The sequence below is a fragment of the Muntiacus reevesi genome, chromosome 3, assembly GCF_963930625.1.
Source record: "Muntiacus reevesi chromosome 3, mMunRee1.1, whole genome shotgun sequence".
In the NCBI taxonomy this organism is placed as follows: Eukaryota; Metazoa; Chordata; class Mammalia; order Artiodactyla; family Cervidae; genus Muntiacus; species Muntiacus reevesi.
Window position 1 is genome coordinate 99,876,704 of NC_089251.1, and position 16,175 is coordinate 99,892,878.

The 16,175-nt window shown below is 48.9% G+C and overlaps 1 protein-coding gene across 1 annotated transcript in view; it reads left to right on the plus strand.

The window, feature by feature from the left end:
* Window positions 1–16,175, plus strand: part of ACOXL (acyl-CoA oxidase like) — a 346,768-nt gene that overhangs the window by 54,724 nt on the left and 275,869 nt on the right. The window contains exons 6-9 of the mRNA XM_065928874.1: window positions 2,481–2,595; window positions 3,034–3,120; window positions 4,706–4,778; window positions 9,668–9,800. Coding sequence (XP_065784946.1) covers window positions 2,481–2,595; window positions 3,034–3,120; window positions 4,706–4,778; window positions 9,668–9,800 — 408 coding nt within the window. The remainder of the gene's footprint in view (window positions 1–2,480; window positions 2,596–3,033; window positions 3,121–4,705; window positions 4,779–9,667; window positions 9,801–16,175) is intronic.

Here is a 16,175-nt window from a genome sequence, read left to right on the forward strand (position 1 = left end):
GCTTTCCCCTTCGTTGGTTTCTGTGTTTTCCCCTTCGTTTCCCTTTTCAAACGTTAGGGCACATCAGATGAGCCCTCTCTCCCTCCAGAGCAGTTTTAATCTCTTCAATTTTTTTGTTATTCGTTCCTGTGGTTGTTTTATTTTTATTTTTGGATGGTGGGTTGAGTAGCGGCATGGAGGGTTTTGAGGTAAGAGAGGGTTTTATTTTTACCCTCTGCAAAATCACAAAAATAAATGAGGCTTTAAGAGCTCTCTGGCCAAAGCCATCTCTGTGAGTGTTTACAGGATTGACTGTTTTGTCAGCCTTCAGCAACTAATTATAATAGGAACCAACACACATGGTGTGCATTATTTAGATCCAGCTTTAAACGCCAGCGTTTTGGCTGAGGCAGACCTTCCAAATCAAGTGTTTTTGCCAGAAGTGACAAAACTCTTTTCCCAGAGAGGATCAAATGTTGATGGGGATGAGTGGCCTCGTGTCTCCTCCCCATACCACCAGACCCTTTCTGAAGGTGAGCCTTTCTCTGCTCCTTCCCTTCCCACCCTTGGGGTGCCGTTTAATACATCCCCTCATCACGTGTTGTTTGTTGTTGTTTGTTACTGCGCCCGCCAGCCTCACAATAACTCCTTTCTTTAGGAAGGAAAGAAAGGCTGGCCTTTCTTGGAAGGTGGATTCTTTACCTTAAAAGATATATTTTATCCTTTTCCTGGCTGGCCCGATAAAACAAGGGCAGCAGCCTTCAGAGACTTTAAAAACGATCAGCTCATCCATTTATGTTTCTGAAAAGCCCTTGCCTATGTTAAAAGTTTCCCTGTGTGCACATGTGTCAGAGAATGTTTTCTTGGGCTCCAAGACTGTATTTCTTGGCCAGAGGGAAAGTACAGTCCATATACTTGAAAATCTGAAATCCGAGATGATCTTTGCATGATCAATAGCTTGTTGGTTTGGTTCAGCCACATCTTCGATATTGTCAGCTTCGATTAAATTTGCGGTTCTGTTTTTTTGCCCTCACGCCCTGCCCTGGCTTCCGCTTTCCTTTCCCATTCCCCCCACCCCCTGGATTCTTCGACCTGTTCCAGGTACCCAGTACCCAGGGTTGGCAGTTATGGTCTGTCTCTCCTTAACAAGAGGCTGAAGGATATCCCACGTAGCAAGCAGCATGATAGAAGACCAAGAAGGGAAGAGAGGTGTTTCCATGGTGATCCTGTTCTGGTTCCTGGAGGGGAAGAAAAAGGCAGAGATTTGAGCGAGACTGAAAACAAAAAGCTAATTATTTCCCCCCTGCTTTTTCCTGACCAATGTTAACTTCAGACTGTTTGTAGCTAGAATCCTTGGTCATCTTTTGGAGACAGGCTAGATGGTGTGTTCTAAAATTCATTCCCTTACAAGATTGAGAATTGTTGACACATGTTTTTGGTTTAAGGGCTTATTCACGTGAGCTTTTGAGGGAACCTTTTATTATCATATTCATTGATGAAGAAAATGGAGAGAGATTTTGAAACAGTCACCCCGAGGCTTAAATGAGATATTTCTTTTTATAAAAATCAAAATTGTCTGGGATGAGATTCTAAGCAGTGGTGGGACTCTGTCACAGTTGCTTATTAGTCTTGTTTGTGTGCAGGTGTACACATTTAAGGGCTTCCCAGGTGGCGCGAGTGGTAAAGAAGGCCCCTGCCAGTGCAGGAGACATGAGGGGCATGGGCTCAGTGCCTGGGTTGGGAGGATCCTCTGGCAGAGGGCTTGGGAGCCCACTCCAGTATTCTAGCCTGGAGAGTCCCATGGACAGAGGAGCCTGGCGGGCTGAGTCTGTAGGCTTGCAAAGAGGTGGACGTAACGGAAGTGACTTAGCACACATGCGCCTACACGTGTAACCTTGGGTGAGTTAGTTGCTGTTCAAACAGTGGACTCATACCTTAGAGGCAGGGATGTCTGAGGCCCGGGAATCAGTGGAGGACCCGAGGAACCATGCCCTTTGTCCAGGAGGGACAATGTGCAGTAGAGAAAATGAAATACACAGGCATGGACCCATCAAACTGGGCCCCAGATCGTTGGGTACTCTGTGGTTTCTTGTGAAACTTGCAGGTGGAGTGTTTGGGAGCGAGGGCTGTGGTGAGAACTGAGTGCACATCACCAGGGCTGTTAGGGGTGTGGGTGCTGGATTATTTAAAAGTCAAAACCTCAGTGTGGAGTAGCCTAGAGAGAAAGAAGCTCACTGAAGAAGGAGTCATACATTTAAGCCACAGGCTCAGACAAATGCTATACGTGCCAGTCCAGCCTTACAAAGAAGAGCGTCCAGCAAGAAGGGAAGGAACGTGAGGGTGAACTAAACGACTTTGGGTCATCTGCGCCTTTTGTGAGGTCGCCTAAGTGGGCGGAGCTATGCAACTTGAATCTGTTTCACGGCGTTTGTTGCGCTGAGCCCAGGGCTGGAAAGGAACCATAAGGAGGAAAACTCTGTTGCTCTGGTGTTTCTTTGCAGGAATTTGTCATTAACACACCATGTAAAGATGCTGAGAAGATGTACATCGGAAATGCGATGTACGGGAATTATGCAGCAGTCTTTGCCCAGCTCATCATACACGGAAGATCTCAAGGTTTGTCACCAACACAGAAACCCAGGCTGTTTCTCTTTATTAGTACTGTTCTCCCATGAGTGCTTTACACAGAATCCTCCCCCCCGCCCCCCCGCAACGGCTGTTTTTAGTAAAAAATTCGCATTGGAACTTTCCCGTCAGTCCAGCGGTGAACACTTGTGCTTCCACTGCAGATCGGGGTGCTAAGATCCCACACGCACTGTGGCACAGCTACGTGAAAAATTGAATTGTTTGTCTTTTAAAAAATTCTGCACTTGGTCTCCTAAATATACATGATGAAGCAATTTATCATTACCTTCAACATCATACACAATTACTGGCAGTTCCCAGTCATAGAACGGAATGAATTTTAGAATCAACATAATTGCACACTGGAAATTAGGAACGCCTTGCTCGTGTCTTTAGAGACTTCAGTCAGAGTCTTGTCACCGTCCTTAGGGCCCCACTGCTTCATCGTTCCTGTCCGAGATGAACACGGACGCTTGCACCCAGGAGTGACGGCGGTTGATATGATGCATAAGGAAGGTGAGTTCGCAGGCGGCCCTGCTCCCGCCCTCTCCCCGCCCGGCCCACCAGCTGTTGGTGTCCAGTCTCTAAGTCATGTCCGCCTCTTTGTGGCCCCATGACCTTCAGCACATCAGGCTTCCCTGTCCTTCACCATATCCCGGAGTTTACTCACACCCATGTCCGTTGAATTGGTGATGCCATCCAACCATTCATCCTCTGTCGCCCCCTTCTCTCCCTGCCCTCAACCTTTCCCAGCACAGCGTCTTTTCCAAAGAATCAGTGCTTCGCATTAGCTGGTCAAAGTACTGGAGCTTCAGCTTCAGCATCAGTCCTTCCAATGAATATTCAGGTTTGATTTCCTTTAGGATTGACTGGTTTGATCTCCTTGCTGTCCAAGAGACTCTCAAGAGTCTTCTCAAGCACTGCAGTTCAAAAGCATCAGTTCCTCAGTGCTTAACCTTCTTTATGGTCCAACTTTCACATCTGTTCATGACCACTGGAAAAACCATAGCTTTAATTCTGTGGACCTTTGTTGGCAAAGTGATGTCTCTACTTTTTAATATACTGTCTAGATTTATCATAGCCTTTCTTCCAAGGAGCAGGCATCTTTTAATTTCGTGGCTGCATCATTGTCCACAGTGATTTTGGAGCCCCAGAAAATAAAATCTGTCACTGTTTCCACTTCCCCACCTGAGTCTAACCTAACTCACCAAAGCAGTGAAGGCAGAAGAGACTGGTTTTGAAGGGGCCACTCTACCCACCCACTGCTGACCCTCTGGCCATTTTCCAGTGTCTTTTAGGCCTTTGCTATTGCAAATTCACCCTGTGTTCTGAGGAAGAAGCATTGGGAAGGAGGGGAAATTGAGTTCGGGGTCACTGGCGGGGCTGAATGAGCTTTCCTGCTTGTACACGTTCAGTCAGATGTTCTCTCTGCTGCCTAGAATTCTCCCCTCCCCAGCCTCAGTAACTGCTCAGGCAGACAGCTGTATCCCCGCCAGACCTGCCCCAGCTGGGCCCGAGGAGGCCCAGCTCCTCTATCCTTGTTAGTGAGGAGGCGGCTGGAGAGACAGGCACCACGCTTTGTGGGAACAAGCAAACGGCATCCCCACCCCAAATAAGAAGCAGCCACGACTCTGCAAGTGAAAGGAAGGGCTTTGCGTTTCAGTGATGTCCAACCTGAAAAGTGGCAGGGATGGCATATCTATTTAAAAAAATTTCTTGGTGTATATTTTTTAGAAATGTGTTTATATATTTGGCTGCATCAGGTCTTGGTTATAGCATGTGGGATCTTTTAGCTGTAGCATACAAACTCGGTTTGAGCAAACCCCGGGAGATAGTGGAGGACAGGGAAGCCTGGCGTGCTGCAGTCCATGGGGTCAAAAAGAGTTGGACACGACTTCATGACTGAGCAACAAGAGCAACATGCAAACCCTTAGTTGTGGCATGCCGGATCTAGTTCTCTGACCAAGGGTCAAACCCGAGCCTCCTGTGTTGGGAGCGCAGGCTCAGCCATTGGACCACCAGGGAAGCCCCATGGGACAGTGTTTCTGATGCTCATAAGCTTGTCCCACCTGCAGCTCCATTTCCCATCTGTTCTCTCTAGGTCTACATGGTGTGGATAACGGGATTCTGAGATTTGACAGTGTTCGGATACCGAGGGAGAACCTGCTGGATAAGTGAGTAGCTGCCTCCTTAACTCAGACTTGCTGCAGCTATGAGCTCCTTGCCTCCCAGGCCTGGTTCCTAGGTCTCACGGGCTTTACGTCCAGACTTGTCTTCTTAAGGTAGATAAACAAATAAAAGAAGACTTAAAATTACCCCCAATACTGTTACTTTTGTTGTTGTTCAGTCGCTAAGTTGTGTCCAACTCTTTGCAGCCCCATGGACTGCAGGACGCCAGGTTTCCCTGTCCTTCACTATCTCTGGAAGTTTGCGCAAACTCATGTACATTGAGTCAATGATGCCATCCAACCATTTCATCTGTCATCCCCTTCTCCTCCTGCCCTCAATCTTTCCCAGCATCAGGGTCTTTTCCAATGAGTCAGCTCTTCGCATCAGGTGGCCAAAATATTGGAGCTTCAGCTTCAGTATCAGTCCTTCCCATGAATATTCAGAGTTGATTTCCTTTAGGATGGACTGGTTTGATCATCTAGCTGCAATGTTTATTACACTTTTGTGTTTAACATTTTAGACTTTTCTCTATGAGTAGATACTAAAGAGAGAGGTGTTTGATTTTTACTGAATGAGATCCACTTAGAAATTCTATTTTTTATAACTTGTAGTTTCTGTTTAACAAAACATGTCCAAAGTTTCTATGCAACAATAAATACACATAGAAAATGTTAGTTGCTCAGTTGTGTCTGATTGTTTGAGACTGTAGCCTGTCAGGCTCCTCTGTCCATGGAATTCTCCAGGCAAGCATACTAGAGTGGTTGCCATTTCCTTCTTCAGGGGATCTTCCCGACCCAGGGACTGAATCTGGGTCTCCTGCATTGTGGACAAATTCTTTACTGTCTGAGCCCCCAGGGAAGCCTGAAATACATATAGGCATTATCATTTTTAAAATTGCCATCATGAGCTGTTAAATGAATTATCTGTAAGTTATATAATCAGTCCCTTATTGTTGGATATTTAGGTTATTTCCCTTAAATTTATTATGTTTTTTTTTTGGCTATCATAAAACAGTGTTATTGCCTCTCTGTGGACGGCAGGAGATAAGGTGCCCTCTCTCAGCTTTGGGGGCTGTTATAACCGGTATCAGGTGAATAGCATCATAGGTGGCTGTTGTTTAGTTGCTGAATTGTATTCTGCTCTTTTGCAACCTCATGGACTGTAGCCCGTCAGGCTCCTCTGTCCATGGTATTTTCCACACAAGAATACTGGAGTGGGTTGCCATTTCTTTCTCCAGGGCATCTTCTTTTTTTTTTTTTAAATATTATTTTATTAGTTGGTGACCAATCACTTCACAACATTTCAGTGGGTTTTGTCATACATTGACATGAATCAGCCATATAGTTACATCGCAGGGCATCTTCTTGACCCAGGGGTTGAACTCACATCTCCTGCTTGGCAGGCAGATTTTTCACCGCTGAGCCGGCAGGGAAGCCCAGTGTCACAAGTGCTGAGTGTCATTTGCCAGCATCCCTCAGTGAGATCAAGGTGCATTCCAGGTGTGGAGCCCAGGGGTTCACAGTGCTTAATGCAGGCTAAGAAACACCAATTACTTTTACTTTTCTCAGCATCTTTTCATGCGTCCAATAAAAATCCTAAACTACAGTGATATTTAAATCTGTGAAAAAGTAAGCCATCAGTCTTGCTCCCTGCTTTCCTATAGATTTTTCCTTGAACATTTTACTCTTTTCTATTGCCTTCAAGTTCTTGTCAGCAAATATATGTCATAGATGTCAAAAGTTTAAGTAAAATAATAGGGGAAACAAAATGAGCCAAATTCTGTTTGTTAACTTTTTTCCCCTTCTGAATTGGTAGGAAATAAAATGGAAACAGGGGCTTCCCTTGTACCTCAGACAGTAAAGAATCTGCCTGCAACACAGATGACCTGATTCAATCCCTGGGTGAAGAATATACCCTGGAGGAGGAAATGGAAACCCACTCCAGTATTCTTGCCTGGAGAATCCCATGGACAGAGGAGCCTGGTGGGACACAGTCCGTGGGATTACAGAGTTGAACGTGACTGAGTGACTATGCGCACTAGCACAAAATGTAAACAACAAAAGCATTTTGTGGGTGTCCTAGTAGGGGATGAAGCCCCCAGGCCCCCTCAGAAACAGCCAGTGCCCATGCCAGCAGATCTGAGGACCGTCAGCCTTCCCTCACACTTCCTGTCACTCACCAGCATCACTCCACTCTCAGAGATGGGGAAGAGCTAAGAGAAGCTGTAGATGTGGAGTGCCCTATCTCCTACTCACCCAAATGGGATCTTAGTGGATTGGACAGTCCTCTGTCAGAACCTCAACCAACTGGTTTAGCATTTATCCAATGCACTAGAGATTAGAAAGTCAGATTCAACCAGAGAGAAAAATGATAGGGGGCTCCAAGGTCTGTAGGAGGTATGAGAGTGTATAGAATATTCTTTGATAAGATTTGATTGAAACTATTCCATTGGTATAGCCCCCCGAATACTACCAAACAGCAGAGGCAACATACTTGGGGGTGTTGGTTTATCACTTGATCAAAAGTGGGATTGTAAATATATGTACAGATTCAGTGAAATCCTTATCAAAATTTCAGCTGCCTTTTTTTAAAGGAATTGAGAAGCTGGTCCTAAAATTCAGATGGAAATGCAAGACACTCAGAGTCGCCGAAATAATCTTGAAAATGAAAAACAAAGTTGGAGAACTCACATTCCTGATTTGAAAAATTACTACAAACCTACCATTATTAGGTCACTGTGGTATTGGCATAAAGCTAGATGTATGGAGAATGGAATAGAATAGAGGATCTAGAGATAAATTCTAGTATTTATGGCCAGTTGATATTCAGCAAGGGTGGTAAGATAATTTAATGGGGAAAGAAATCTCTTCTCAACAAATGGTGCCAGAACAACTGGATATCCATATGCAAATACATGAACTTGGACCTTTACCACATATGATGTACAGAAATTAACAGACGATGGATCACAGCTCTAAATATAAGAGCTAAAACTGTAAAACTGATAAGAGAAAACGTAGGTGTAAATCTTTGTGACCTTGTTTAGGCAATGATTTATGAGATGTGACAGCAAAAGCACAAAGAACCAAAGCAAAAATAGATAAATTGGACGTCATCCAAATTTGAAAAACTTGTGCAGCAAAGGACACTATGAAGAAAGTGAAAAGACAGTCCACAGAATGGGAGAAAATATTTGTGAATCACATATAAGAACCTCATATCCAGACTATAAAAGGAGCTATATTAAAGTTCAACAATAAAAAGACAAATGACCCAACTAAAAAATGGGCAAAAATAGGAATAGACATTTATCCAAAGAAGATATAGAAGATGGCTGATAAGTACATGTAAAGATGTTCAACATCAATGTCAGTAAGGAAATGCCAATTGAAAAACCGTAATGAAGTACCATTTTGCACTCACTTCATGACTGTAATGAAGGAGACAGATGATAACAAGTGTTGGCAAAGATTTAGAGAAATTTGAGCCCTCACCTTTTGCTGGTGGGGATGTAAACTGGTGTTGTCAATTTGGAAAACAGCTTGTCAGCTCTTCGAATGTTTAAAGTCGGACTTCCCTGGTGGTCCAGTGGTAAAGAATACGCCTGCCAATTCAGGGGACATGGGTTCGATCCTTGGTCCGGGAAGATCCCACATGCCACGGGGCAGTGGAGCCCATGTGCCACACTGCTGAGCCCTCGCTCTCGACCCTGTTCTCTGCAACAGGAGAAGCCACTGCAGTGAGAAGCCTGTAAACCGCAGCCAGAGGAGCCCCGCCCGTCGCAGTTAGAGGGAGCCTGTGTGTAGCAGCCTATGTGAAGACCCAGTGCCGCCAAAAATAAATAAGAAAGTAAAATTTTAAAAGTTTAATGTCTTCATAGCACTTATCAATTCTACTCCTTGGTCTGTATGAAAACATTGTCCACGAGAGAACTGAAAATATAGCCACAGAAAAACTTGTATACAGATGTTCACAACAATTGTTCATAACAGCCCAAAGAGTGGCAACAAGACAAATATCCATCCGCTGACGGGTGCATAAGCAACCTAAGGTATCCCCGTACAGTGGAATATTACTTGGCCATAAAAGGAATGAAGTACTGATACAGGTGCATGAACTTGGGCAAACTCCGGGAGGTGGTGAGGGAGAGAGAGGCCTGGAGTGCTGCAGTCCCTGGGGTCACAGAGAGTCAGACACAGATCTGTTGCTCAGTTGGTGAACCGATAACAGCAACCGATACATGTGAAAAGTGTGCGAACCTTGAAGAAAGTGTGTCAGGTGAAAGAGGCCAGACACAAAGACCGCACATTGTGTGACTCTGCTTATGTGAAAGGTCCAGAGTTAGACAAATCCAGAGAGTTAGAAAATAGGTGAATAGCTGCCAGGCCCTAACGGGTAGGGAATCTGGGATGTGAGTGCTAACGGTACGGGCTTTCTTTTGGGGTGATGAAGTGTTTAGGAGCCAGATAGTAGTCATGGTTGTACAACTTTGAGACTATACTAAAGACCATTGAACAGTTTAAAAGGATGAGTTTTATGGTATATTGATTTATATTTCAACAACAAAAGTGTGGATTGACTGGCAGGCTCCAGGTTTGGGTTAATGATGGTGGCCCTCGTGCCTCCCTTTGTCCGGGGCCACCGCTGAGTCGCAGAATGGCAGTGGCAGGATATCAGCTCTTCCTTTCCATGACTTAAGCCTTTCTCAGCATCTCCTGGGGAGGCACTTGTCCTGCCCCCCACTCTGCTGTCTTGGGAGGGAGGTTCCAGGATGGGGAACCCTGTGTGACTTCTCTGCGTGTGCTTGTTGAGCCACCTGCCTTCATTTCCAGAGTGATATTCTCCTCCTACAGTCACTCCACCTCTCTTTTCCACCCCCTCCGCCCCACCGCAGGTTTGGTTCCGTGGCTCCGGATGGGCAGTACCACTCCCCCATTAAGGACAAGAGTGCCCGATTCAATGCGATGCTGGCAGCGCTGACCCCTTCCAGACTGGCTGTGACTTTCCAAGCTATGGGCTCCATGAAGGTAACTGACTAATTTCCCTCAATGTTTATTCTCCACGTGTTCCAGAGGTGGGTAACAAGGTCAGGAGATGGGCTTCTTGAGCCACAGTGGGTGCAAGCTGGCTTGGGTTGCTGGTTGGATGCTAGTGAGTGCCAGTGAGAGCTACACAGGGAACTTTCTGCAGCCTTCTTACCATCCCTCTGCATCCACATGTGTGCTGCGGATTACGGTGGGTGGAGCCTGGGCCTTACAGCAGCAGGGCCACTAAAGGTGGGCCCCTGGAGAACAGGTCCTTCAGAAGGAGCACATCTTCTGGAAAAGCAGCTAAGAGCTGACTAGTGGATAAAAAAGCCTGCGTGTCTTGGCTGAATTCATCAGGGAGTGTTGATGCTCTCACGTCTGTTTGGCATGTGACTGTCACCATCACAGGCAGGAGTCCATGAGGTCAGACCTCCAGGAGCCAATTCTACCTCCCCTTTCCCCACCCCTGCTATATTTTGACTTGGAAAAAGCAGCCAGGAGAGAAGAGCTCTGCAAGCTGCCTCCCCTTCCGAGTGCGGCACTGCCTGCTCTCTGCTTCCTTCCCATTCTTGGCATCTCTCAGGCTCCGCTGAGCAGGGGGAAGCGGGAGGGAGAATTGAGAGACCAGTGAATATCCATGTGTGGCTGGTACCCGGCTTCTCCACTGAGAAGGGATGCGTTCCGCTCACCTGGCCCCAGGCCTGGCGTCAGGAATGGCAGGAAAAGCCTCCCTTCCTCCCTCCTGCTGGTCTGTGTGGCTCACAAGCCCGCCTGGCCACGCTCAGCCCCCGAGGTGCTCTTGCCCCTGGGCGTGCGGCTGTGGCGCCCAGTCCTCAGCTGGCGGCTGCGTCTGCTTGTGGGTGCTGCTTCTGTGCTTATTCTCACTGGCTCTTTAAAGTGGGCGAGGTGCGTGTTTAGTTCTGAAGACCCAGGTCTGGAGTGGCCCGGCGGGTCTCAGCCGAACCAGCTGAGTTGGTGAGGCTCCAGGAGACCCTCGGGATGTGGGCCCAGGAGTGCCTCCAAGGTGCTGGTCCAGCAGCAAAGCGCAGAGGGACATATTGGGCTGGCCAAGAAGTTCATTCTGTACGATGTTACAGAAAAACCTGAAAGACCCTTTGGCCAACCCGGTACTTCTCCTGGTGGTCAAGTGGTAAAGACTCAATCTGCTGATGCAGGAGACATGAATTGGATCCCTGGTCCGGGAAGATCCCACATGCCTCGAGGCAGCTAAGCCCAGCGCCGCAGCGATCGAACCTAGAGCGCGGGAGCCACAGCTGCCAACGGCCCTGCGCCCCGGAGCCTGCGCCCGCACCAAGAGAAGCCGCTGCAGGAGAGGCTCCCGCACCACAACTGGAGAGGAGCCGCCAGCCACTGCAGCTGGAGAAGGGCTGCACTCAGCGACAAAGAGCCAGTGCTGTCAGATGTAAATAGATAAATACTCCTCCCGCATCTGGGATAGACACCGTCTCAGCCATTTCTCAGACTCCAGAAGGCAAAAGCTGAGAAAGCAGACGTGCCTGGAACTGCACTGTAGAGAAGATGGGGCAGAAATCTGCTCAGGGTCCCCTGGTGCTGTGACGGCTGGTGTGTCTGCACGCGAGCCCCTCTGGGACTCTGCACAGTGGCCTCTGGGCCCCTCGGAGGGGCGTGCCGGTCAATATCGAAGCCACACACTGGCTTGTGGCTGTAAAGGTGCGCTGGAAGCCCCGTGCTGGAGTGGGTGATGCCGTGGGAAGGATGTCTGTACTGCCAGGGGCCGGTCAGCTGACCCAGGCCAGTGGTGGACTCCCAGGGTGGCTGGCATAGGGTAGTGGAGATGGGGAAGTGGAGGGGTGCTTTTGGGAGAGAATCGAGTTAAACAAATTTTTTTAAAATTAATTTTGATGTATCTATTATTTTTTGGCTGCACTGGGTCTCTGTTGCTGCATATAGGCTTTCTCTAGTTGCGGTGTATGGGATTTTCACTGCAGTGGCTTCTCTTGTTTCTGAGCATCAGCTCTAGGCAAGCAGGTTTCAGTAGTTGCCTGAGTAGGCTCCTTGGCTCTAGAGCGCTGGCTGGGAAGATCCCACATGCCACGGAGTTGTGGGGCACGGGCTTAGTTGCTCGGTGGCATGTGGGATCTTCCCAGACCAGGGGTCAAACCTGAGTCTCTTGCAATGGCAGGTGGATACTTAATCATGAGCCACCAGGGAAGTCCTGGTAGCCTTCTTTAAAGCTCGCTTTCTTCATCTGTAAAGTGGGCCTTCTGGTCGCAGTGCAGCCTGAGTGAGGATGTGTGTGCAGGGATGTGACCCAGCGGTGATGAGCCGGCGCCTGCTGTATGCAGGAGGCCGGTTCTCCAGGTGGGTGAGGGCCCATTGCAGAGCACAGAGCTGGATGGGCTCAGGCCTGAGTGGCCCAGATGCTGCTGGTGTGATGCCCCTGACGGCCCCGGGCCGTTGTGGTCTTATTGCGAGCCTCTTGGATGAGAATGACCCCACCTCTCTCAGCAGCTCCTCCTATCTCACCGCTCACCCATGGGACAGATGCTATCTCAGGGGAAACCCCAGACAGCCCTGCTTGCCCTGCACTTGCTGATGAACAGAGAATGGGTCCCTTTCTCTGATGCACGTTCCGCCTGTGTCAGAAAACTGTGCCCGCAGCTCCCTGTTTGCTCAAGGCCAGGCGTGCCTGCTTTAAAACTCTGCCCAGATGTCTCCCCCCCCCCCACCCCATGGCTGCCTCTCATTTTCGTCACATTTCTCAGCCCTTTCAGATTTTCTCTTAAAGTCTTACTGTAATAGCCATGCTGTCCTTTGTGCCCCCAGATGCCATGTCCGATTAAATTATTAGCAGGGACAGGAGGAAAAGGAAGCTAAGACATTGGGCAGGGATTGGGGAGAGCACATCGATTGAATTCTGCAGCTGAAGGAGAGGGGGATGCTGGGAACCTTTTCTGAAGGAGAAAGGATCTAGGGAGAGTCACTGTGAGTTGGGAGGCAGAAGGAGGAGTGAGAAACACATATGAGATCCACCTCAAAGTTTTGGGTTGATTTTGCAGGCAGGTAGTATTTTGGCATTTTAGGATGAAATGGTTGGATGGCATCCCTGATGCAATGGGCATGAACTTGGGCAAACTCTGGGAGAGGGACAGGGAAGCCTGTTGTGCTGCAGTCTATGGGGTTGTGAAGAGTCAGACTCGGCAACAACAACAATATTTTAGCATAAGACAAGCAGGTCCCCACTTTCAAAAGAATCTCCCTCGTCCTTTAAGTAGGTGTTACTCTGCAACTGGGGCCCACCCTCGGGGCTCCTGGTGCAGCAGCTCTGGGATGGGGCCAGAGAATCTGCATTTCCACCAAGGCCCTGGGTGATGCTGCGGTTACTGGTCCAGAACCAGACTTGGAGAATGGCTGCCCAGAACAGACGGGCTTGGGACTTCTCTGGTGGTCCACTGGCTAGGTCTCTGGTGTTCCCAGTGCAGGGGGCTGGGTTTGATCTCTGGTTGGGGAACCAGATCCCACATGACTAAGAGTTCGCATGCTGCAGTGAAGATCAAAGATCCCATGTGCCACAGCTAGGACCTGGCACGCCAAATAAATAAAAAGCAATGCCCTCCAAACCCCTCGCTTACTATAAGCCATGCCCATGATACATGCTTCACAGGTATTAACTCATTTTTCCTCAGCCGACTCTGAGAGGGCTCCATCCATCTCCTCACTTTACATACAAGGAAACTGAGGAGGTAAGGAATCTATCTGAGGTGGGCATCCACTCTGCTGCCTTTGATTTTGGTGGTTCTTGTTCACGGAGTTGTTGTTGTTTAGTCTGCTAGTCACGTCAACCCCATGGACTGTAGCCTGCCAGGCTCTTCAGTCCGTGGGACTTCCCAGGCAAGAACACTGGAGTGGGCTGCCATTTCCTTCTCCGGGGATTTTACCGATTCCAGGATTGAACCTGAGTCTCCTGCGTGGTCTCCTTCTGGGCTTTATCACGGTGCCACCAGGGAAGCCTTTCAAGAGTCCCTCTCCTCTGCTGATGGGAGTTTGGGACCTTGCGTCCTCCAACGACCTTTCCAAGACCTTTTGATGGTTCATGGGGGAATTAGAGCAGCAAAGAGGAGGAGGTTGGGGGCGGCTGAGTGTCCTTCTGAGACGGAGGTGGCTGTTGAACCACGGGTGAGGTGGCGCCATCACTTGGGTGAGCACGCAGAGCAGGCTTTGTGTTCCTGGGGCTCCCTGGTCTGGTCTTGGGGTGTTCGCTTCCCCCAGGTTCTGATGTATGTGCTCAGTCGTGTCCAGCTCTCTGTGACCCCATAGACGGTAGCCCGCCAGGCTCCTCTGTCCATGGGGATACTCCAGGCAAGAATACCGGAGTGAGTTGCCATGCCCTCCTCCAGGGGATCTTCCCAACCCAGGGATCGAAGCCAGGTCTCCAACAGTGCAGGCAGATTCTTTACTGTCTGAGCCACCAGGTAAGCCCAAGAATACTGGAGAAGGTAGCCTATCCCTTCTCCAGGTTATCTTTCCAACCCCGGAATTGAACTGGGGTCTCCTGCATTGCAGGTGGATTATTTAGCAGCTGAGCTGCCAGGGAAGCCATCCCCAGAAATATCCCCGACATCGGGTCCTCTTCCCCAGTGTCTGGTTCCTGCATCCAGCCCTGCAGCGCCATGCTGTGTGCGGCAGTCACGGCCAGGGCTGGGGAGCTGGTTTCAGAGTGTAACTGACACTCCATCGGCTCTGTTGGCCTCCAGCCAGATGTTGTGACTCCCTTCCCTGTGGTGAGGCTCGCTCAGTCCTCTTATGTTCATAATTTTAATTTCTGTGGCTGCCATTCAGATGGTAAAGAATCTGCTTGCAATGCAGGAGACCTGGGTTCAGTCCCTGGGTCAGGAAAATTCTCTGGAGGAGGGCATGGCTGGAGTATTCTTGCTGTAGAGTCTCCATGAACAGAGGAGCCTGATGGGCTATAGGCAATGGGGTTGCAGACAGTCAGACATGACTGAGTGACAAACACTTAGAAATACCACTATGAAGCTATCAGATTTTTGTCTGTTTAATTCCACCACCTGGAAAGCCCAGATAAGTGAAAGGTTGGGAGGTAAAAAGTGGATGGGTGGGAGGATGGAGGAATGGATAAATGGATGGGTGGGTGGGTGGATAAATGAAGAACAGACAGATGAATGGACAGGTGAATGTACGAGTGTGTTGGTGGACAGGTATATGTTTGAGTACACACGTGGGTGGAAGGAAGGAAGGTGCTGTTAGTGGTAAAGAATCCACTTGCCAATGCAGGAGACACAAGACACGAGTTTAGTCCCTGGGTTGGGAAGATCCCCTAGAGGAGGGCATGGCAAGCCACTCCAGTATTCTTACCTGGAGAATCCCCATGGACAGAGGAGCCTGGTGGGCTACAGTCCATGGGGTCATAAAGAGTCGGACACGACTGAAGTTGACTTAGCACGCACGAATGTCTGCTCATCTATCCATCCGCCAACTCACCCATTCTACTACAAAGACTCTGAACACAGTGATGATCAGTTCCTCTATGATTTAGTAGTTAATGGGAGCCGTGGAATATTCTCGATAAAAGCAGCCACTCACTGAATGGACATCACATATTAGAGAAACCTCCCCAGGCAGGGGTGTGGCAGGAGAGGCCAGAAGCATACAGCCTACTGCAGAGCCAGCTCTCTTCCAGCCTAGACTCGAATAAAGGGCATCTCTGTAGGGCCCTGTGAGTCTAAGAGCTTCAGGGTGGGGACTGAAATGAATGTTTGGAAGGAGGTGGAAGCACTGTAACAATGAGCATGGTGAGACCTCTGCCCCCTCAAACAGTGAGGCATAAAGAGGGTGGAATAGAGAGGAGGAAATGGGTTCCCTGGAGTGATGTCTTGAAGATATGTGCTACCCACAAATGTGTGTTCTGTTAGAACCAGTGAGCCGAAGTTGCTGGATGTTTATTCTCTTGGCACTTAAACATTATTTATTTATTTGGCTGCTCTGGGTCTTAGTTGCAGCTCGTGGGATCTAGCTCCCTGCATGCATGCTCAGTTGTGACCCCACAGACTGTAGCCCGCCAGGTCCCCTGTCCATGGGATTCTCCAGGCGAGAATGCTGGAGTGAGTTGCCATTTCCTTCTCCAGGGGATCTTCCCAACCCAGGGATCGAACCCAAATCTCCTGCATTGCAGACGAGTTCTTTACTGCTGAGCCACTGGGGAAGCCCCTCTAGCTCACTGACCAGGGATCAAATCCGGGCCCCCTTCACTGGGAGTGTGGAGTCCTAGCCCCTGGGCCACCGGCGAAGTCCCGACCCTGTCCTAGCATGGCCAGTCGTCTCTTCACACAGACAGTGGTACTGGAGAGATGGAGACAGGGGCTCCTCCATGTC